This window comes from Acipenser ruthenus, chromosome 38, assembly GCF_902713425.1.
Source record: "Acipenser ruthenus chromosome 38, fAciRut3.2 maternal haplotype, whole genome shotgun sequence".
Taxonomy (NCBI): Eukaryota; Metazoa; Chordata; class Actinopteri; order Acipenseriformes; family Acipenseridae; genus Acipenser; species Acipenser ruthenus.
Genome location: NC_081226.1, coordinates 2,531,508 through 2,555,095, shown reverse-complemented (window position 1 = coordinate 2,555,095; position 23,588 = coordinate 2,531,508). Strand labels below are relative to the sequence as shown.

Sequence of the window (23,588 nt, the reverse complement as noted above, 5' to 3'; positions counted from 1 at the left end):
CACGCTAGAGTTTAAGGTAAATAACCACGCATTATCTATGTGCAGCCAGTATCATACACACTATTGTGAATTGCATAATGCGCTAGTGGGCACGCCCACATTGCAGTCTATTTACTGAGAAGTTGGTGAGCCTGTTTGTGAGGAAATCGAAAGTAGATTTTTCTCTGTGTAAAAAAAATGAATACATAAAAATGGCTGCTGGTGGTATAAGTTCTTCGGGGCTTCTCAGCGATCTAAGTTGTCCTATTTGTCTCGAACTTTTTAAAAATCCTGTTTCTCTGCCTTGCGACCACAACTACTGCGCGCCGTGTATTCGCCAGTATTCCAACCGCACTGACAGTTCGGTCTCCTGTCCCGAATGCGGACAGGAGTTCACGGAGAAAAAAAACTTCAAACCCAACCGACTGCTCGCCAATATTGTAGAGAGCTTCAAACAGCTAAAGTTAAAGAAAGAAAGAAAGGGACAGTCTCGAGGTGCGCAGGACGAGTTTTACAGCCCGCAACGCCTCGAGGAGGTGAAGCTCTGCAGAGATGAGGAAGTGCGTCCTAAACCAAACAAGCCATTGCAAGCAGCGAATGCACTTTCCAACAAGGTAAGTATATATACCAAAAAAAACTAGCTATAGTTTACTCGATTTAGAGTTTTGAATAGGTAAACACAAGCTGTCACGTGCTTTAATAATGACCTGGACACCCCCTGCCTACTATTCTGTCCCAGGCCTTTCAATACAAACGGAGCCTGTGCCAAAATTTGAGATGGTGTTTGTTTTCGGTAGTTGGCACTTGTATTATTTGGTTGTAGACCAGACTCTCTTAGTTGTGACACACATTTTTCTGTAGGGGTTGTTTTTGTTTGCTTGTTTGTTTTTTGCTCAGAAAGACAGAGCTGCAGGCTTGAAGCGCTTGACAGAGCGCTGGCAGAAACTGACTCGGGTCTGGAACGAGCAGAGGGAACATACCACAGAGACCAAGGCAAGTGCATTTCAGCCTCATCACATCAGCACTTGGGATCTATATAGACCATACACATACCTGCATTCTACCCTGAGAACAGCTTCATATCCAAGTGCACTGAAACTTGGTAGGGACATTCCTAAATAGAAGTCAATGAGACTATTAGAATCTGGGGATATGTGGTGGAGCTCTGTCTGTACAAGAGTCATGCCTTTAGCTAGAGAACAGCCTAACTAGTTGTAAGGATACAGCCACCACCAGTACATATAAACTGCACTATCCAGCAGTAAGTTTTTTTTAGTGTAGTAAATTGCTGTAAAATGCTAGAAGCTGCTGTGTGTTGAACAACAGGCAGATATTGCTGCCCCATTGTTTTCTATGGAGGTCAGCAATGGAGTTGTTACTCTGACAGAAAATATTACACTAATTAATGACGCCTGTTCTAAAACCACTGCTTACTGATTAAACGCCTTGCTCTCAGCCTCTCAGTATACGTAACAAAAGTTGTGGTATAATAGTCACAGTGACATTTTAGTGTGTTATCTCCTGTAAGCTGCAGTTTACACTGTGACACAGCAGGGGGCGTAGCAGTGATGTTGAAATTCTTTTTTCGATATCCTAGTGTCAGCTGCACGAACTGAAAACCGAGATTCGAGCCCAGTTTGACCAGTTGCACCAGTTTCTGTACACTGATGAGAAGGAGCAGATCAGAAGACTACAAGAGGAAGCCAAGTGGGCTCTTGAATCTATGGAACAGCAGCTTCTGCTCATCACCCAGGAGAAAGATCTCATAGAGATGGAAATGACCATGCTCCAAAACGAGGACTCTGAGAAGACAAAAGTGGGTATTGTCTCCATTTTTACTGCCAGACATTTTTGTAGTGTCATTAAAGATTATATTATACAGCTTTTACCTATTGAAACTGCGTTAGTTCTATTTGTAGCTGTATATTGAGAACCAGTCCTCCAACTATAGTGAAACTATACATACAGTGTTTATCTGGCAGCAGTGTGGAGTAGTGGTTAGGGCTCTGGACTCTTGACCGGAGGGTCGTGGGTTCAATCCCAGGTGGGGGACACTGCTGCTGTACCCTTGAGCAAGGTACTTTACCTAGATTGCTCCAGTAAAAAAAAAAAAAAAACTGTATAAATGGGTAATTGAATGTATAAATAACGCGATATCTTGTAACAAATGTATGTCGCCCTGGATAAGGGCGCCTGCTAAGAAATAAATAATAATAATAATCTGTATTTTTTAAAAAAAGTCACCGATACTGCTCCATATTAATTTTGTAATTCAGTTTTATTTTTTTTTTTTTATGTAGGAGAGACTCACACTCAACAGTTGTAAGAGGTAAGTCACCTTTCTTTCTTTCTTTCTTTCTTTCTTTCTTTCTTTCTTTCTATTCTGTCCCACAAGTGCAGCGGTACCCAAATACCCCACATCCAGCCTGCATGTATTTTTATCGTATTTGTATTTATCAGTCCCATTAACAGGATGTTCCATATGAGGAGGCGATGTATTCTTTGACAATAAGAAGGAACTGCATCCCTCTTACCTACAGGTCAAATAATGATGAGGAGATTCCAGAGCTGATCTGCCATGAGCTGAGACATGGAGCTCACCGGGGACCCCTGCAGTACGCAGCGTGGAAGCGCATGTGGAGCGTCATAGATACAGGTGTGGAAGAGGCACACCTTATCCAATTGTGATGAAACATTATTTAGTACATTATTCTGAGAATCAATTTGTGGGGATATATGAAGGCGTCTCTATTCTTTACATACTGTTGATATGCAGCATTAACCTTTTTGTTGTAGCTCTAATTTTGAATTTAGATCTCTGGTGGGGGATGTATGTTTCAGATATACTTTTTTCTCTTTTGTTACAGTCCCTGCTCCTCTCACCTTAGACCCTGTCTCTGCTCACCCTTCCCTCCTGCTCTCTGCAGACCAGACCTCAGTAGAAGAGTCTCCCAGGCTCCCAAGCTCAGCACTCAGTCCCAAGAGCTTTGAGCCCTGCCTAGACCTGCTGTCTTTGCAGGGATTCGCCACTGGGAGACACTATTGGGAGGTTAGGGTCCCGAGCAGAGAAGGGTGGGCAGTGGGCATCGCCAGTGAGTCTGTGCAGAGAAAGGGCAATCTCCCACTTACTCCGCAGAATGGTTTCTGGGCCATGTGGCTCACAAATGGCAATGAATTTTGGATCCCAGATGCTTCTCCTGTCCGACCAGCGCTAGGTAATAGGGCACGAGTCGTTGGGGTCTATCTGGATAAGGAATGTGGTCAGGTGTCCTTCTACAATGCTGAGAACATGGAACACATCCATACTTTGGTGGATACATTTCCCAAGAAAGTGTATCCTTATTTCAGCCTTGGAGTAGCCCAAGTTGGCTTTCTGGGCGACAGTGGGGTTTTGAAGATTCACCACATGCAAGTATAATGAAGAAATACCCAGAACTTTCTGAAAAGATGTACAAATGTGGCCTGAAGCATTGAAGCATTCCTAAGCATTCTCAGCTGTGTTTTATGTGTTGCACACATAGTTTATGCGTGGATTTATTACGCTGTTGATGTCATTTAAGATGCATGTTGTATATATGTAAATAATAATTATAATAGTAATATAAATCTATCCAATCATTATTTGCTTCTGATTGCTTTTCCCAATCCCATACATCCATAGCCTATGAACTATAGTATCTGCATCAAATTCTATCTCTCACACATTAAGCCATTAAAAGCATAAACCAACATTTTTGTCGACTTGACTATTATTATAGTTTTAGTTGAACATTTATGATTCTATATATGTTGCTACTGTATATGTAGCCGTTGTTTCCCCCGTTTCCAAATAGGAGAAAGTATTTTTGTATTTTTATTTATCAGTCCCAATAACAGGATGTTCCATATGAGGAGGTCAGGTGTTATTAGCTATAGGAAGTGGGTGTCTCAGTGTATTGTGGGATGCCTTGTGAAGGCCAGGGTAATGATACAGGGTGCCTGCAGGTAAGCATGGGATGGGGTTGAGTGAAAAGAAACTACAGTGAGGTAAACATGATGGGCATTCACCCCAAAACATATTTGCTTTGTTGTTACGTTTGAATGCCAGCTCTTACGAATGCTGGTATTTAAAGGGGTATGCTAACCAAACTTAATGAGCAGGCCAGACATCCTGAACAGACATTCTAGTCGAACTAAATAAGGTTTAAGCAGTCTACATCAAATACATGTATCAAATCAGCAGTAAATGATTACATTATTATTATTATTAGGCCTATTGTTACTTTAAAATTTGTACTACTTCTTGATACAGAAGCTGGTTTTCAGTCCCATAACTCAAGCCTGTTCACAGATACATACAATTCTTGACTGGCTAAAGACACCTCTCTATTGCTTTCTTCCACTCAGTTTCACACATTACAAACAGGGAGACAGCAGCAGCAGCTCGCAGGGAGAGAAAGGAAACCTAGCTGCAGCTAACCGCTGTTTTTGTTGACACACATAAATGTAACACTTTTACTTGGTTAGAAAAAATACCTGACAACAACTTACATAGTGCATGCATAGGGCCAGATATTCAAGGATTTTGCAACTGTATGCAGCTTTTACACAACTCAGCTTGCATTGTGAATATCTGCAAGTGTGAAAATCAAGAGATGTGTGGAAGTTGCAATATCGCAAGGTTGCGGAAATGACTACATTTAAATGATGAATCTAAGGAACTTAATCGCAGTGATTTACGGGCTAGTTCAATTGTGCAAGTGAGAACCTGGCCTTAGTTAACTCTTTCTTCCCTCTGTTTAGGTCCCATTGGCTTAACATGAATCCCTGGTCTTACTCGCCCCCCTGGTCTGAAACTTAGATCCCGGCCCGAAGTTTCTTCTTCTTCTTCTTCTTCTTCCATGTAGTTAATGGCCACCAAGTTTCTGTCATAACATTGTCGCCACCTACTGTTCAGATCTGGCTATTAAAACAGCTGTGAAGACTTAAACTTTTGAACTCTCAGTATGTTAAATACTCTTGAATCTTCCGGTTTTTCGAATATATTTTCCAATACATCCAATAATACTATTTTTTTCTATTTTACTCCCATTAACTATATATATATATATATATATATATATATATATATATATATATATATATATATATATATATATATTCTTTATATATATGAAATATTAAAAGCCCTAATTTCTTTCCACATATCGTCTCTCACCTCCCTGTATGTAACACATTCCTTTGCACTACATTCCATACTGATGCGCTCCAATTCTATATAAGGGTTCTTTCAATACTGAATGCCCTATAAGAAATAAATAAAATAAATAAATAATAATAAGAAGAAGAAGAAGCCTTATTAATGTTACCTCCTCCTTTCTATTCCACCTATTCCATCCTTCTCTAATTTTAAGCTTACCTCGAGTCTTATAAAACTTCCTACCCTTTTTTTTCTTCTTCTTTATCGGTCCTAAGTTTGACCTGGGCACAATACTGTATACCCCTAAACGTGTAGCTGATTTCAACTGGATTTAATTAACCAGGATCGAGCCCTTGAGATATACATCTCGTTTCTAAGGGCGTCCGGGAAAGAGAAGGCGTTGAGAAATACAATTAGAAAATCAAAGACAGCTTTACTTTCAGCTTCTGCAACCCTATTTTCAGCTTCGCGTTTCAAAACGTTGTGAATGGACAGGGGAGGCTGTGTTTTCTGTCCTTTTTTGGCATCCGTACCCACCAGAGCTGGAAGAAAGGCCGGCGTTATGATGAACCTTTGGCTCCGCTGCATAACCGGGCCCAAATTACAGCGAATTCACAGAGAACCCGACCCGAATCGAGCGGAGCCAAACCGAACCGGACCAGGACCAGGACTGGGTGGCGTCCGGGTAAGTTTCAATGACTTGAGACTTGCCGTCGTTCTTTAAATCCGTTGTGTATGATGCAACAGCCTGTCTAACGCGTCCTCCGTTCTGTTAAGCAATGAAAAGTGTATATTTTTGTTACATTTTGTATTGCTGTTGACACACTGTTGTGAACAAGCTTCAATGCGGATGTGCGTATTTGTTGACATGACATAATATGCCAGGGACATGAATGATATGTATGTGTGTGCGGTTGCACCTGCGTACCTGTCGCAGTCAGCCGTCTCTCAATAACCTTTACTTGCTATGTGTGCTGTAATACTAAACACAATGGCGCTTATCTGGGAAGTTAAAAAGACAACCACACATTTTATGAGAGGAATAAAAACGATTGCCTCTTAGTTAAATGCTGGAAGGAGTGTTCAGTTGTTCAACTCCTCCGTTTTGTAGATTATTGCTAGATTGATAACGTTAACGCAAACATATTCCTCAGAAAATGGTCCAAAATAAAGTACAAAACAACGATAACCTTTGTTTCAACAAAGCACGTAGGAATTAGCCCGGGAGAGTGTCACTATAGAGTGAGATAAGAAGGAAACGTGGGAGGATGAAAACTTCCACTGATACTAGAAAGTTAGGTTTGATTTCTGAACAAAGTCCTTGAAAGACATTATGTTGCTCACTGAAATCAGCTCCCTAAGTGTGCCTAATTTGCTCCTGTGTTTTCTGGTTCCAGCAGCTGGGATGGCCTTACCAGCCCAGAGCCCTGGAGAGACACACCAGCAGCATCCTCAACTGGGTAAGTGGGCTGCTCTTTCACCTGTTGTAATGGGGCACGTCTGCACTGGAAGAAACACATTCAATTCACACACGGCACGCTGTATAAAAACAACATCTTTTACCCATGTGTTTAGATAAAATCCCACCCCCTTCTAAAATGTTTTTTACATGGATCGCCCCTTATAAAAGCTTGCCATAGTAAAAGCATAGCAAAGTATAAGAAAGCACAGGTAAGCATTGTAGAGAATAGCGAGGTATGGTATGTTAATATACATGGCAAACCAAGGTAGACTGTGCTAGATCTATAGAGAAAGTGTGCTAAAAATGCTGTGATAAACCTTTCTAAAGGTCGGTAAGCAAATCAAAGTCCCTTTGTTTGGCTTGAAGCATTGGGATTGATCACTCACAAAACTCTGACATGGTTTATAGCAACGTACAACACATGGACGTTTAGTATTGTCTGTAATAACTGCACATTCTGTTAGTAAGATATTGATGAAGTGTTCCAGGGTTCCAGATCTTCCGATTGAGTGTTTCATACTGTAGTTCTGGATGTATGGTAGTGTGCACCTCGCTTGTATAACAGTGCTGTGTTGTTTCATACTGTAGTTCTGGATGTATGGTAGTGTGCACCTCGCTTGTATAACAGTGCTGTGTTGTTTCATACTGTAGTTCTGGATGTATGGTAGTGTGCACCTCGCTTGTATAACAGTGCTGTGTTGTTTCATACTGTAGTTCTGGATGTATGGTAGTGTGCACCTCGCTTGTATAACAGTGCTGTGTTGTTTCATACTGTAGTTCTGGATGTATGGTAGTGTGCACCTCGCTTGTATAACAGTGCTGTGTTGTTTCATACTGTAGTTCTGGATGTATGGTAGTGTGCACCTCGCTTGTATAACAGTGCTGTGTTTCATACTGTAGTTCTGGATGTATGGTAGTGTGCACCTCGCTTGTATAACAGTGCTGTGTTTCATACTGTAGTTCTGGATGTATGGTAGTGTGCACCTTGCTTGTATAACAGTTCTGTGTTGTTTCATACTGTAGTTCTGGATGTGTGGTAGTGTGCACCTTGCTTGTATAACAGTTCTGTGTTGTTTCATACTGTAGTTCTGGATGTATGGTAGTGTGCACCTTGCTTGTATAACAGTGCTGTGTTGTTTCATACTGTAGTTCTGGATGTATGGTAGTGTGCACCTTGCTTGTATAACAGTGCTGTGTTGTTTCATACTGTAGTTCTGGATGTATGGTAGTGTGCACCTTGCTTGTATAACAGTGCTGTGTTGTTTCATACTGTAGTTCTGGATGTATGGTAGTGTGCACCTTGCTTGTATAACAGTGCTGTGTTGTTTCATACTGTAGTTCTGGATGTATGGTAGTGTGCACCTTGCTTGTATAACAGTGCTGTGTTGTTTCATACTGTAGTTCTGGATGTGTGGTAGTGTGCACCTTGCTTGTATAACAGTGCTGTGTTGTTTCATACTGTAGTTCTGGATGTGTGGTAGTGTGCACCTTGCTTGTATAACAGTGCTGTGTTTCATACTGTAGTTCTGGATGTATGGTAGTGTGCACCTTGCTTGTATAACAGTGCTGTGTTTCATACTGTAGTTCTGGATGTATGGTAGTGTGCAGCTCGCTTGTATAACAGTGCTGTGTTTCATACTGTAGTTCTGGATGTATGGTAGTGTGCACCTTGCTTGTATAACAGTGCTGTGTTTCATACTGTAGTTCTGGATGTATGGTAGTGTGCACCTTGCTTGTATAACAGTGCTGTGTTTCATACTGTAGTTCTGGATGTATGGTAGTGTGCAGCTCGCTTGTATAACAGTGCTGTGTTGTTTCATACTGTAGTTCTGGATGTATGGTAGTGTGCACCTCGCTTGTATAACAGTGCTGTGTTGTTTCATACTGTAGTTCTGGATGTATGGTAGTGTGCACCTCGCTTGTATAACAGTGCTGTGTTGTTTCATACTGTAGTTCTGGATGTATGGTAGTGTGCACCTCGCTTGTATAACAGTGCTGTGTTGTTTCATACTGTAGTTCTGGATGTATGGTAGTGTGCACCTCGCTTGTATAACAGTGCTGTGTTTCATACTGTAGTTCTGGATGTATGGTAGTGTGCACCTCGCTTGTATAACAGTGCTGTGTTTCATACTGTAGTTCTGGATGTATGGTAGTGTGCACCTTGCTTGTATAACAGTTCTGTGTTGTTTCATACTGTAGTTCTGGATGTGTGGTAGTGTGCACCTTGCTTGTATAACAGTTCTGTGTTGTTTCATACTGTAGTTCTGGATGTATGGTAGTGTGCACCTTGCTTGTATAACAGTGCTGTGTTGTTTCATACTGTAGTTCTGGATGTATGGTAGTGTGCACCTTGCTTGTATAACAGTGCTGTGTTGTTTCATACTGTAGTTCTGGATGTATGGTAGTGTGCACCTTGCTTGTATAACAGTGCTGTGTTGTTTCATACTGTAGTTCTGGATGTATGGTAGTGTGCACCTTGCTTGTATAACAGTGCTGTGTTGTTTCATACTGTAGTTCTGGATGTATGGTAGTGTGCACCTTGCTTGTATAACAGTGCTGTGTTGTTTCATACTGTAGTTCTGGATGTGTGGTAGTGTGCACCTTGCTTGTATAACAGTGCTGTGTTGTTTCATACTGTAGTTCTGGATGTGTGGTAGTGTGCACCTTGCTTGTATAACAGTGCTGTGTTTCATACTGTAGTTCTGGATGTATGGTAGTGTGCACCTTGCTTGTATAACAGTGCTGTGTTTCATACTGTAGTTCTGGATGTATGGTAGTGTGCAGCTCGCTTGTATAACAGTGCTGTGTTTCATACTGTAGTTCTGGATGTATGGTAGTGTGCACCTTGCTTGTATAACAGTGCTGTGTTTCATACTGTAGTTCTGGATGTATGGTAGTGTGCACCTTGCTTGTATAACAGTGCTGTGTTTCATACTGTAGTTCTGGATGTATGGTAGTGTGCAGCTCGCTTGTATAACAGTGCTGTGTTGTTTCATACTGTAGTTCTGGATGTATGGTAGTGTGCACCTTGCTTGTATAACAGTGCTATGTTGTTTCATACTGTAGTTCTGGATGTATGGTAGTGTGCACCTCGCTTGTATAACAGTTCTGTGTTGTTTCATACTGTAGTTCTGGATGTATGGTAGTGTGCACCTCGCTTATATAACAGCGCTGTGTTGTTTCCAGGCTTCCATTCTGTGGTCTCTCTCTTACTACACATCTCCACTCCTCGTGTTTTACCTCTACAGAAAAGGTAGGCAATGGCAGAAAACTTTTTTTCTCACATTATTAAACTGATAGTGGAGGTTAAATGCATTGTTTTAAAAACAAAATCAATTTCCTTTCATGGTGTTTTATTATTACTTATAATTTCATCATGCATTGTTGTCATCAGATAGCGTACGTAGTTATAATAAAATATATTTAATGAAAAAAAGTTTTAGTAAATCACATCAACTCTTTCCGATATATACTATGCTATATTTAACTGCTCGCCACCAAATAACAATAAAGCTATTTCTGAAGGATGTCTTTGGCCCAAGTCATGTGTTTGACTTCTTCAAACAGAGTTAATTCCTGGTAATTTCCATGATATCCCACAGATTTGTCACCTGGATTGAGGCTGGGTGAATGGGAAGACCATGGACACATGTTGATCTTGTTTTTAAAATTCTTTAAAAATATTCTTTGGCCACTTTTGTGGCAGGCTTGCTTGAAGATTGATTTGTGGAGTTTGAAAACTTCTGATCCATTTTTGTATGTGTTGTGTCTCAGGGTACATCTGCTTGTCTAAACTGGTCCCAATTGGTCAGTATACTGGAACGCTGCTCATCCTTTTACTGGGAGTGGCCTGTCTGAGAGGTGAGTAAACACGTACTGCTTTATGACATCCATTCAGAAGGGGTGGTGTGTGGGTGTCGCGTAGCTTGAATGAGTGACAGCTTTCAATGCAGTTGCATGTATAAAATATTCTAATCCGGCTGTCAGGTCCCAACAATGAGGGTTAAAGAGAGCTTCCATAGGGTTAAAGGTCTTCATGTTTGTTGTTTAGGAATCGGAAGATGGACCAACCCTGAGTACGTCCAGTTCATCACTATTCTGGAAGAGACCAAGAAGAACAACAGTCCAGAGAACAAGGTATCATTGCTCTACTCATTACTTCATCATTACAACTAATATTTAGCCTAGATTCTAAAATTCTTGGTGATGCAAATTTTTTGGCCATAATGTTTATCTTATTACTTACAAGACAATATCTCTCACACTGATGAATGTTCTGGTCATTCGTAATTCTTGTCGTTCACCCCCCCCCCCCCCCTCCAGAAAAAGTTGGCTTCTTATAACTTTGACTTCCGAAGCTGGCCTGCCGATTTCCGTTGGGATGAAGTCAGTAGCAGGTAACAGTATTGTTTTAGAGATTATTTTATTAAGATGTTTTAGCCAGTGGGTGGGAATCCATTAACATCACCTTTCGTGCACTTCCATTCACAATGAGATCTCAGTTTGAAATGGTACCTGGTATCAAGGTTAGAGAAAGCTCTCGCTTTGCATGTCGGTGAAACGTGGAGACATACAGAGGGGAAATGAAGGAATTAAGTCAAACAGACCACTTTTTGGTGGTCTGTTTTCCTTCCTTCATTTCACGTCTGCAATGTTATGTGCTTCTCTAATGACATGCTTTGCAGACAGTGACATGCTTTGCCTGCACTGACACTGAGCTGAAAAGGACTTGGGAAATGCACGTGTAACAGACCACAGAGTAAAACTAGCAGTTTTATTTAACTCAGTACGCCACCAGATATTTAGTGTCTAATGAGCATTTGCTGTAATATGTGTTTCTTTCAAAACTGCTTACGGTATGGGACCTATATAGGGAAACAACGCAAGGTGTGTGGAGTATGGATTTATTGTATATGCTATCATCCTTTTAGGCCCTCTCCATATTCTGTGTGTTACAGCAACATTAAGGATTCTGGAAATCACTCCTTATGAGATTTTAAAATTGGAATCAATAAAATGTTGCTTTCGGAAGCTTCTGGCTTTAACTTTACAAATATGTGTTAAACCAAGTATGTAGCCTACATTACAATGCAGGAGGGTGTGTGTGCTCTAAACTGTAGCACAGGTAACGAGGAATGGGTCTTACAGGTGTTGTGTCCATGATGTTTTAAGATACTTTTCTTACACATTTAAAAAAGATTAAAACAGATGAGCAAGGCTGTGTTGAATAGTCATCTCTGTAGGTGTTCCTGTAGAATGGGGAACGCTGAATCACAAAGTTGGTAAAGCGCCAATAAAAAAATCATGGCATAAAACCAACCACCCACATACAAATCAAACAAACTTATCTAGCAGCAATCTATTTAAAAAAACAATAATGAAACCGTGCATGTTAACCCCTAGTCAGTATTAGGACAGATGAATAATGACTGGGGTGAATCATTTGTGCCCCAAACAGACCCCTTGCGTCCTTGTGGTGTCACTGAATAGATAATCATCAGCTCTTCAAACACATTCAAACTTTAAGGAGCAAGCTGCAGTGGTACCCCAGACTGCAGAATGACTGACAGTGGAGCAGTTGTTTCATTTTACCTGGCTGCTCCGCCTACATTCCCACGGTAACCTGCGTGTTGTGTGATTGTGATTGGCTCTCCCAGGAAGGGACAGTCTCCAGGTGGCGTGGCCTTGCTGAAGCCAGAGCCAAAACACAGAGGAGCGACAGACAGCGTTCTGAACTCTGTGGGAAAGCTGCCCTGTCAGATTATCAGGTGAGCGAGACTAGCAGCAAGAGTGAGACTGGAAGAAACCAAGTTACGCAAACTAGCATTTCGTTTGACGCCTTCTTTTCAGTGTCGGAGAATAGAATGTCATACACTGCTGTGGTCAAAAGTTTTGTAACACACTAGAGAATTAACTAATTTTGTTTTATAAAGTCGAATGAAACCTGCTGAATAATGTTACGTTAACATCTTGAATTGCAATTCCATAAACTTTGATACATTTGACATTTCAAAATCTAACATGAAATACTGTACTACTATTATGGCTTCCGGTACACTTTTTTTCTTTGATTACATGATGTTAAATAAAATATCAAAATGATGTTGATATCGTTTTTTGTCTCAATCCTAACATTCTAGGTGATGCAAAACCTTTGTCCATGGCTGTATACTGTATATTATCAGTAACGCGTTGTTAACTCTTTCTTTGTAGTTACTTGATAGCTAACTCATTTGGGCGGAGAATGCTGTACCCTGGATCGGTTTGCCTCCTGCAGAAAGCCATGATGCCCATGCTGAACCAGGGGCAGGCTCGCCTGGTAGAGGAGGTAAGTACAGCTGGCACCTGAGACTTTATTGAAGGAGTGCTCACCAACATCCTTAAATGCATTTCCTTATCTTCTTTGCTCTAGCCTTTTGGTGCATACATTTGTACTATGCTGAAATCCTAAAGACGGCGCTATAGATGGAAAGTTATTGCTATTTCCTTGTAACGAAACACTTCCTGCATTGCAACTCACTACTAAGGGAGTTTAAGTGTTAGCCAGTTGTGCATTGCTCCTAAATGCTAACTGCTGTCAAAAATAGGTGTCCACCTCGGAGTTAACATAGCTGTAAGTGTACAGTGCAGTTCAATTTATTTTATATACAATATTTCTTCACATATTGTCATATTCAGTTAAATGCTGTATACAGTCTTATACACAAATGGACATTGCAGTGATTTATAAAAAAAATATTGAGGGGTGTTTTTTTTCTGATTTGGTTAAACGTTCTCTATGTTAGTTTCAAGTTTAGGAATTTAAACCCCTGCTCCTTATAATGGTTGGTCTGACCATGTGACCTGCAATTTTTGTATTTGACATGTTTTCACACGCAGGAAGATTCTCTGTGTAAGGGACTGTAATAATGCATCAGGTTCGATTGTGTATTTCTGAAGCATTGGTGCCCCCTCTGTGAACTGGACAGTTGATAGTATGTCAAACTGTTCAAGCCGAACCCTTATGTCTTGTGCTTCACTTTCTGTCCCCCAGTGTGGAGGTCAGAGGGCAAAGCTGGTGGCCTGTGATGGGAACGATATTGACACCATGTTCGTAGACAAGAGGAACAGCCAGGGAGAGAGAGGAAAGAAACTGGTGAGCAATTGAACTTGGGATGGGGGATCGAAGGAGGATTCTAAAAAGCTGATTTTTTAAGGGTGGAAACGCAGATTTGTAAATTGCATGCAGTGGACCTTACTGTATTGTTGTTGTACCTATACTAAACATGAGTAGTGAATGGAAAAGGATTTAGCAATACAGCTGCAATCCAACGACTTAAAGGTAGCCAGCCCAAGCAGTTGTCATTAAAGTCATGGAGATCGCGACCTAAAACAACACATAGAATGCTTACATGAAGTTGGGGAGCTTGGGAGAACCTAAGTCACATGTAAAAGTCATTCAAGAACCATTTGGGTGACTGCAAGTTGCAATGTAATTTTGGTTATGTGTCACGATAGTATATTTCGTAGAAGTATCACAGTTCATCGATGCACAAGGAGTCGTTTCAGTCCGAAAAGCCTGTAGCCACCTGTGTTGTGATCCTCAGGTTATTTGCTGTGAAGGAAACGCAGGATTCTATGAAGTGGGCTGTGTGAACACACCTTTGGAAGGTAAGACTACTGTCATTCTTTCCTCAATCTCTTTCTCTTTCCCTGTTCCATGACCTGACCTATCTCATTTTGGGGTTTCCAGTATAATAATATTCCTTCCCCCCCCCCCCCCCCCCCCCCCGCCCCCACCAAAAAATGTAAACTTGCGTATCTATTGAATAATTAACCCTGTAATGCCCATTTCTGTATCACATATGATACAATGCTTAGACACCCTTCTATATTTTTTTAATCCAGCCTCACAAGCCAGAGTTTGTTATACGTTGGACTGATCTTTTGGGCTGTAGGTCCATATGGGCTGATTGCAGCTATATCTTTGGTGTAAAATGACTTGTAAATTCTCCCTGTGACCCTGAAATTGTTTTACACCTGCCCCTGTGTTGTATAACAGTTGGATACTCTGTTCTGGGCTGGAACCACCCTGGCTTTGGAGGAAGCACAGTGAGTATTGGCTTCATTCACACCCATTCTGCATTAATGTCCCACCCATAGCCACACATTGAAGCAGCAAAGACCTAATTCATAAGGCATTTACCACCACGCTATGTTTGCACCCTTTCTTTTTAAAATAAAAAGCAAACTGCTAATGTTACAGATCTAGCAACAAAAAAAGTGCTTGTATGAGCTCCTAAAATGTTTGAGGCATTGTAACCTAGCATGGTGGTCAACGCTTTGTGAATATGAGTGAAGTCCACTAGAAATACTCTTCTCTCTGTTCAGAACGTTTTATCCTACACTCATTAAATTCAATCAAAACTCAACTTCGCAAGGCTGGTTATGGTCAGCAGTGTGGAGTAGTGGTTAGGGTTCTGGACTCCTGACCAGAGGGTTGTGGGTTCAATCCCCAGTGGGGGACACTGCTGTTGTATCCTTGAGCAAGGTACTTTACCTAGATTGCTCCAGTAAAAACCCAGCTGTATAAATGGGTAATTGTATGTAAAATAATGTGATATCTGTATAATGTATGTAAAATAATGTGAATCTGTATAATGTGAAATAATGTAAAAATGTGATATCTTGTAACCATTGTAAGTCGCCCTGGATAAGGGCGTCTGCTAAGAAATAAATAATAATAATATGGTGTGGAGGAAGCATATTGCCATTGCCCATAGATCAGGAGTGTAAAATCCCAGTCCTCGAGGGCTTCTGGGTCTTCTGGGTCTTCTGGTTTTCATTCCAACTTAAGCTCTCAATTAATTTACTTCATCTATTCATTTGTTCTATTGGACGTTTCAAATAATTAGACCAATTAAGTAATGGAGAGCTTGGATGGAACGAAAGTCAGTAGACACCGCGGCCCTGAGAGGAACTGAGATTGACTCCCCTGCCATAGATCAAGCATTGTTCTCTGAAGCCTGCGCAACACTGATAAGCTGGCCCACCTTGCTTCCCCACAGTCAGCCTTGAGAAGCATTCAGATGGCTGGAATAAGCACGACAAAGAATGATCTAAACAGAAACAGCAATCGAGGTTCTCTCTGTCTGTCTGCAGGGAGTGCCATTCCCTCAAAATGAAGCCAATGCGATGGATGTCGTGGTGCAGTATGCTATTCACAAGCTGGGTTTCGAGATGAAGGACATTGTCATCTATGCCTGGTCTATTGGTGGTTTCACAGGTATTTGCCTCATGCATGGGCTACACTCATTGGCCATTTGTTTGGGACTTCCACCCCACTCCTCCTTTTTGAGTCCTTTTGATTTCTGGTCAAGACAGCCTCGCAATCGGACCTCCACTGACTACCCTCAGTGACAGGGCATCGTTAAAAATCATAAATAGATCTTGCTCATATTTATGAGACAGACTTCTGCCATTTTCCTTGGCCAACACAACTCTCAAGATCTCAATCCAGCTGAGCAAAATGTTCAATGTTTAAACAGTGCACCCAGGGTTAGGGTCTATTTTCCTTTTTAAAATCCATTCCAGTTTCTTCAACGGAATTGGAATTGATATTTGAGACATACTAACAGTGTGATTGTTCAGCTGCTTTCATGTGTTCAACTCCAGTTAAAGTCATTTGTTGCCACTGTGGGAAGCTCATTTTGACAGAAAACTGCTATTTGTAATTTTGATCAATGAGGAACTGGAATTTGTTAAAGGGAATGCGAAATGGAATTAGGAGTCGATTTTTTTCAACCCAAACCTTGGTCGCGCCCGTGGCTGTAAACCTTTTTGGTTTCAAAATGCAGTCTTGTTTTCATTTCATGTTGTGGGTATTTTGTCCCCCGTCAGTGTCGTACTAGTTTTTGTTATTTATTATTTAACATTATAACACGAAAGACACTGATTACTCAACAAGAACTTAATTTTATAACTCTGTTTCTCCTTGTAGCCACCTGGGCTGCCATGTCCTACCCAGAAGTCAGTGCTCTGGTCCTGGACGCCTCATTTGACGACTTGCTGCCTCTTGCCCTCAAAGTAATGCCTGAAAGCTGGAGTAAGTCACCTGCCTTGTCTATTTTTTTTTTTTACTTTCCTCTGAAAAAGAAGAATATCAGTGTGACAGGATAGCGTCACGGCCCAAGCTGTTTCCAGCAGGAAGGAAACTGGAAAGCTGCAATGCATCTGCAAAAGCGCATGTTTTTAAAAAAAAACAAATAGGGCACAAGGGCCAAAAATAAAAAATTCAAACAAAAGAATACACGGAATACAATAAAAGCCCCTACAGAATCCAGGCTGGTCATTGCCTTCACTGACTACGCTACTCTACTCTACTCTACTCCAAACACCCCCCCCAGACACCTTTTCCTCCCTTTTTATACACGTGGCCATTCCCCAATTGGTACCTAATTGGAGAATGGCCACAGCTGAGATTGTTGGCAAGGATAGATTTAACCCCACCCCTGTCCCAATCAGCAAGGTTATATTTCACTTGTTGATCTAACCGTTTGGGATTTTCTCTGCAATCTGATTTGCGTCAGTTCAGATCAGTACCACCAGCAGATGGATTTCTGATGTGGTGGGGGCTGTGATTTGTACACTGACTGACTGGTCATTGGAGAATGGCTTTAGTCGTGAGTGGTGGAAACAAAGGTGCATGTTTTTTTTAGGTTTAGGAACTCTTTAGCACGTCTGTTGCTTGTCACAAAAAAGCCACACGCCTTGGCTGGTTGGATCCATCATAAACCTGCCTTGCGTGCTTTGCAGGACAATCTCTGTGTAGCGTTCAGTATGATATTTTTATTGGCAGTCATCATTGCAGAAACCCAAGCCAAGAACATTTGATTTGAATGTGACTCTGGGATGCTGTCTCTAGCTTTAGGAAACAAGTCGGCTAACAGCATCTGCAGGTGACTGTTCTCATAGACCCACTGCCCCCAGCATGTGGCTAGCTCTTTCTAACATGGTCCCCCTCTGTCTTTCTCTCTTTTAGGGCCCCTTGTAACAAGAACTGTGCGCCACTACATGAACCTCAACAACGCTGAGCAGCTTTGCAAGTGAGCCTTTTCTAACCAGACATCTCCCTGAATGTACTGAAGATTAGTGATCCATGTCCTGCCCCTGATTGCATGGATTCAGGGGAACCTGAATCCTTGTTTAGTGTCGGTATTGAGGTTTATTATTGCTGGGAGGAGTTTTGAATATGTTTTCAAAGTAGAAGTGAATATTCAGAAATATTTTTACATTTTAAATTAGATGGAAAACAGTATTATTCATATGTCAGTAAAACAAAAAAAGAAACTCCCTTGAGTAAAATAAATCTGTTACTACAATGAAGTGACCTATTAAAGAAAGGAGAGAAACACTGTACAGCTGTGGCCAAAAGCTTTGCATCATCACCCTATAGAATTAACACACTTTGCTTCCTAAAGTCGAATGAAACCTGCTGAATAATGTTATGTTAACATATTGAATTACATACTGCTTTGTAGTTTTCCGTATAATTAACAAAAAACTGACACAAATTGGACATTTCTACATGTAACATGAAATATCGTACTATTATGGCTTCTAGTAGATTTTCGCAATATCAATTTGTAGTTTCTTTGATTACATGAAGTTAAATAAAAGATCTATATTCTGTTCATAAAGGTTTTTTTAGTTTTAGTTTTCAATTATGTCTCAATCCTAAAATTCTGTGTGATGCAAAACCTTTATCCATAGCTGTACAGTAGAATGTGTGTTATTTACTTCATATGTCATTTACGCCTCGGTTTACTTTGCAAGATGGCATTTTCTCCTGCAGCCCAGGGCCCTCTGTACTTTACAAATGCCATGATTGTGACAAAGAAATACAATGTAAACCTACTGTAGTTGCACAGGGAAATAAAAAGGACACATATGCATGGTGGGCCAGTGGTTAAAGAAAAGGGCTGGATACCAAGGAGGTTCCCGGTTCAAATCCCGGCTCAGCCACTGACCCACCGTGTGACCTTGAGCAAGTCACTTGTACTCTGTCTCTGTAAGTCGCTTTGGATAAAAGCGTCTGCTAAGTGACTAAATAATAATAATAATTTGATTCTCAAAACTTCAACACCTCTCTTTGCTTTCTTTATAGGTACCAGGGTCCTGTACTTCTCATAAGACGAACCAAGGATGAAATTATTACAACTACGTAGGTTTGATAGATCCTTCTTTATTTAAAAATGACAGATTTTCAAATTAAAATGCATAACTTGGTCATGATTTTTTTTTAGACTGCTTATCCAATCGCGGTGTTTGGTTAGTTACTTGTGAATGGGTTTTATTGCATGCTTTCCAAACAGGCTTCAGACATTGGGGCTGTATATACAGAATAAGAATAGGAATCTGTTTTCTTTTTCTATTTGTCACAGAGGTCCGGAGGACATCATGTCCAACAGAGGGAACTACTTGCTCTTGCGCCTCCTACAGTTCAGGTGAGGTAATGCAGAAGCCAAGTTTTGTGATTGATAAATGGTTGGCTTTGAGCAAGAACAGTGAATAAAAATCATAAGAAAGATGCAAGCATTTAAGGCTGGTTTCACAGACCTGGCATTATTCTTGGACTACCTATTGTAAAGAAGTCCATGATCTGTGCTAATCAGGGCCTGTGAAACAAGCCGTTAAAGTCTTAATATCAAAATCAGGAATAAGGTACTTTTTAATTCTTTTGGAATTTTGTAGTTACACTCTTCTGTCAAGATGGTGAAATGGGCTTTATTGTAATAGTTTAGGTTTACTACTGACCCTAACGATAAAAAATGATATTAAAAAACTGGGAATTTACTATGGTGCCTCTGACATTGTTGATGCTCACAGGTACCCCAAGGTAATGACTGAAGAGGGGGTCCGTGCTGTCAGAGAATGGCTGGGTGCAAGCAGCGCTATTGAAGAAGGTAACATCTATATGCAACGATAACCCTGTTACTACAAGGCTGTTCCTAAAGAAGGCTATACAGCCAGCCATGCTCTTACTGGAAGAGGTTATTCTTGAGGAAGGCAATACATAAGATTATTATTTAGTCAAAATATTTTATCCAAAGCAGCTAACAGAGACTAGGGGGTGAACTATGCATCAACAACTGCTGCTACAGAGTCACTTACAATAGGACCTTGGTTGTTTTACATCTCATCCGAAGGATGGAGCACAAGGAGGTTAAGTGACTTGCTCAGAGTCGCACACAGTGAGTCAGTGGCTGAGCTGGGATTTGAACCTCCTGGTATCAAGACCTTTTCTTTAACCACTGGACTACCAAGATACTGTATCACCTTGAATGTTGTACTAGACTTTACAGCCACCATTGTAGAAAACATATGTAAAGGAGGAATGAGTTACAGATAGTTGTCCTTTTTGCAGATGAAGCCTTCCTCAGTATGCTAACCTGTTTGCCTGCCTCTACCCACAGCCTCAGTGTACAGTCGCTATGAGGTGGATGATGACTGGTGCACCTCCGTATTACAATCCTACCAGACAGACCAGACCACAGAATTTCCCTGGACCGTCGGTGGGTCTGCCTTTAAAAACAAAAAACGTGTCTTTATACCAACATAATAGTCGTTTAATTCAACCCTTTCTTATTTATTTAATGTATTTATTTGTATTTAAGGCCATTCTAAAATACAGCCTTATTCATGACCTAGATTCTCACTGTCCCCTCTTTCTGTTTCAGGCGAGGACATGACTTTAGAAGGAAGGAGACAGCTGGCTTTGTTCCTGGTAAGCGTGTCTGTGTGTGCAGGCTGGTAGATTTTGTTTAATTTCCTAACCCTATTAAACTTAATGAATAAATACATTCAAATGATTTAAAAACTGCTCATTTCTAATATTTAAAGGTGAATGTAGATTGCTGTTTTTATACTGCAAGTGTATTTGTAATGTGTTGTATGAAAGATGCAACTGAGTTGTATGCGACCCCTAAACTAGAATGATTTTTATGTAAATTAAATGTCCACAGCATTCACAGAACAGTATAAGAATGCATGGTCTTTGCATTGTGCATGTACTTATCTGTAAACACTATATTTAAGATTAAAGTGCAGTTATATAGGCTTAATACTTTAGATCCACCAAATCTCATGCCATCTCTCTTCAACTCCTCCCTCAGGCACGAAAGTACATGAGGAATTTTGATGCCAGCCACTGTACCCCCCTCCCTCCCTACGAGTTCCAGTCGCCATGGAGATTGTAGCCGCGCACCAGTGAGGAAACCGTTTGCGGGCGATTTCTACTTGAAGCACCCAGGATGCGCTTTCTATACGCGAGCGAGCCCATAGTCTGTAACAAAATAATTGAGGTCGTTTTAGCAACAGCCTGGTTTACCAGTAAGGGATCTACTTAAAGTAGCTCCGAATTACATTTTAATTGCTTTGTCATATTTCCTTTTTGTATTGTTTTGTGTGTGCAACAATTCTGGGTTGTATTGTTCTTACACTGTTAGATTATAATTGTTTTCTGTCAATCTGCCTTTACCTGGCTGTGAGCTTGTCTGGAGAATCCTAGGTGCCGGGATGAATCTTCGTTCTATTCAAATCCTTTGACCATGTAACCTTTGATCTGCTTTTTTTTTTCGTTGAATTTAATTTTAAAGTAATCGCTCTTCTCTATGCAATGTGTTTAATCATTACCCGGAAGCAAACTAAACAGGCTGCCAGGTTCCTAAATGCAGGGTAACAGGTAGTGCGTCAATAAGGCAAACGCTTGCTCTATTTATTTTTAAGTAATATATATATATATATGTTTTAATATTTACACTGTTGTTTCAGAAATGGGAATTTCACAGGCAAATACATATTCCATGACAATGGGTAAAGCTGATGGAAAGAGTGAAATCTGTTGTAACTGTGAAAAAAAAAAAAACACAGCCTTCCACATAACCACTCCACATGACTGCAAACACCATGCAATAGTAATAATAAGACAGAAACTACACTAGCAGTTTAATTAGGGATGGGAGAAGATTGGGATATCCTGATCTCTCTCTCTCTCTCTCTCTGGCCAATTCTTTCTCTCACTAAACAAATCACAATTGAGGCATATTATTCTTTACTGTAAATACTTTTTGATTTTATTTGTTTTTCTTCAGTATGTTGTGTTAAAACACATTCTGTTTCTGTGTTTTTTGGTTCTATACCCAATCACGAGGATAAATTCAGTGGGGCTTTGAAGTGTACATGATCTTTCTCCATCTGTTCTTGAAATATTTGTGATGCTGCCATGCCAAGAACGATGAGACGGTGCCTTGCAGTGATCAAGACCTAGAGATGTCCTAATTCACTAGCCTCTCCTGTCTGGGTTTCAGGGATGGGCGGCGCAGTGTGAGCTAATTTGCCAGCCTCTCGTTTCTGTGGAGTCCTTGGCTGGAATCTGCTCAGGTCAGGAGTGAAATTAGGTTGCGAGTTGCAACGTGGCCCCCAGAAAGAGAGTGGGTATCACAAAACATCTTCAGACAGTTGGCATCATCATAACTGTGCACAAGGCCCATGGGGCTTATAATAAGAAGGTCCAGGCGTGAAAAAATCTATCCTCTGGAGGTTTTACTACTGCTTGTTAATAAACATTTTTAATCAAAATCCGAAAAATGTATCGCTTTCCACATTGATGGAAACATAAGATTGAACCTCTACAGAGATTATGAAATGTGTCAGCTAGGAATTAATACTGAATGTAAAACTTTGAAAAGATGGAAAAGGCTTTTAGGGTTTTTGAATACCCACTGTACACTTATATACAAGTCAAAATAATGTAATTGGTTTAGGGACAATATTTAGTAATTCTAAGTTGAAATATTATGGTGAATCCCTGTACAGTACTGATATGCATATACAGGGTGAGTCATAGTTCATGCATCATTCTTAAAGAATTTGCTGCCACAGGAAAATTAAAAAATACATATCCACAAAGGTTTCCGTAGAGATAGTAAATCTAGAAATGTGTGAAATACTGTGAAACAACCTGTGCTATTTTCAGGCTCAGATCCGTTTACCCAGCAATACATTCAAGTTTAAAAGACACACTCCTTTCTCTTAGATAGTATAGGAAACTATGAGAACTTATTTTAAACAGAGGAGCAGCAGAAATAACAAGGGCTAGAAGATGAAAATCCTGACAGCAAATACATACATATATATATATATATATATATATATATATATATATATATATATATATATATATATATATATATTACTGTGAGCCTAGACAACGTACTGAAGACTGAAGTTTTTAAAGATGAAACAACTGCTATAGTAAATATTACAATTTTGGCGCTTGCAGAAAAGATTCCCATCTTCTAGATCCTTGTCTTTTTAAAGAATGAAATAGACCATTTTTTGCACAATTGACTGTTAAGCCATTTAAAATTGATAAGTGGGGAACCTGTGCCTGTCTAGTTGCTATTCATATTCACTAGATCAATGAGTGGGAACATACAGAGAAGTGCAGGGATTGCTCCAAGCCAGACTGTTGAAAAGTCTGTGGTTGTGTTATAATAATTAATAATTATTTTGTCTGCAGACAAACAATGGCACAATGCTGTTTTTTTTCTTCTTACATCTTGTTTGGTAATGCTGTAAAACAATAAACAAGAAAATATATATTTGTTTTTATGTCTATTTATTTAGATTCTGTCCTGGACACCTATCAAGCAGAGATTAACAGTTGGGATAACTGGATCATCATTATAGCTGTGGACCTGATCTTCATGTAATAAAAAGACATGCAATCTCAGGAGTCTCCAATTCATGATCTTTCATTTATATGGAAAGGAATTAGATGTTTTTTTTTCTGTTTTTGTAATTTTGATTTTTGATGTAGTTATATAAATGAAAAATAATGAATTTGGGGGATCATTGCTCTAACACCCACACAAGTGCAACAGATGAGTGAAAAGGAAGGAATCATTGCAACATCTTGTTTCAATT

At 40.2% G+C, this 23,588-nt stretch overlaps 2 protein-coding genes across 3 annotated transcripts; both read left to right on the top strand.

Moving 5' to 3' along the window:
- The first annotated feature begins 173 nt into the window (after nucleotides 1–173).
- LOC117971192 (zinc-binding protein A33-like) lies at nucleotides 174–3,708 on the top strand. The gene is made up of 6 exons (XM_059009168.1): nucleotides 174–593; nucleotides 877–972; nucleotides 1,577–1,795; nucleotides 2,280–2,308; nucleotides 2,520–2,635; nucleotides 2,847–3,708. Exons 1-6 carry the CDS (start codon nucleotides 192–194, stop codon nucleotides 3,395–3,397), a joined length of 1,413 nt encoding a protein of 470 aa, XP_058865151.1. The 5' UTR covers nucleotides 174–191; the 3' UTR covers nucleotides 3,398–3,708.
- Nucleotides 3,709–5,565: 1,857 nt separating this feature from the next.
- On the top strand, nucleotides 5,566–23,261 carry LOC117433549 (phosphatidylserine lipase ABHD16A). Of its 2 annotated transcripts, none has more exons than XM_059009157.1 (20): nucleotides 5,566–5,843; nucleotides 6,559–6,618; nucleotides 9,807–9,873; nucleotides 10,395–10,481; nucleotides 10,672–10,757; nucleotides 10,944–11,017; nucleotides 12,278–12,388; nucleotides 12,834–12,948; nucleotides 13,654–13,755; nucleotides 14,207–14,270; nucleotides 14,662–14,711; nucleotides 15,762–15,885; nucleotides 16,600–16,704; nucleotides 17,641–17,704; nucleotides 18,766–18,822; nucleotides 19,043–19,105; nucleotides 19,488–19,564; nucleotides 20,075–20,173; nucleotides 20,339–20,385; nucleotides 20,774–23,261. In XM_059009157.1, the coding sequence occupies exons 1-20, from the start codon at nucleotides 5,646–5,648 to the stop codon at nucleotides 20,855–20,857; spliced, it is 1,734 nt and encodes a 577-aa protein (XP_058865140.1). In that variant the 5' UTR covers nucleotides 5,566–5,645; the 3' UTR covers nucleotides 20,858–23,261. The 2 variants fall into 2 exon arrangements, with proteins under 2 accessions (XP_058865140.1, XP_058865139.1); XM_059009156.1 differs by having other exon boundaries at nucleotides 5,570–5,843; nucleotides 6,556–6,618.
- The last annotated feature ends 327 nt before the right edge of the window (nucleotides 23,262–23,588 follow it).

What these genes read in the sequence shown, in the direction of transcription:
- LOC117971192 (XM_059009168.1), top strand. Translation starts at nt 192, where the DNA reads ATGGCTGCTGGTGGTATAAGTTCTTCGGGGCTTCTCAGCGATCTAAGT. An exon ending in CGAATGCACTTTCCAACAAG is followed by an intron (nt 594 to 876) that starts GTAAGTATATAT and finishes TTTTTTGCTCAG; the next exon opens with AAAGACAGAGCTGCAGGCTT. An exon ending in GTGGAGCGTCATAGATACAG is followed by an intron (nt 2,636 to 2,846) that starts GTGTGGAAGAGG and finishes CTTTTGTTACAG; the next exon opens with TCCCTGCTCCTCTCACCTTA.
- LOC117433549 (XM_059009156.1), top strand. Translation starts at nt 5,646, where the DNA reads ATGGACAGGGGAGGCTGTGTTTTCTGTCCTTTTTTGGCATCCGTACCC. An exon ending in AAGCAGCGCTATTGAAGAAG is followed by an intron (nt 19,565 to 20,074) that starts GTAACATCTATA and finishes CTCTACCCACAG; the next exon opens with CCTCAGTGTACAGTCGCTAT. An exon ending in AGAATTTCCCTGGACCGTCG is followed by an intron (nt 20,174 to 20,338) that starts GTGGGTCTGCCT and finishes TTTCTGTTTCAG; the next exon opens with GCGAGGACATGACTTTAGAA.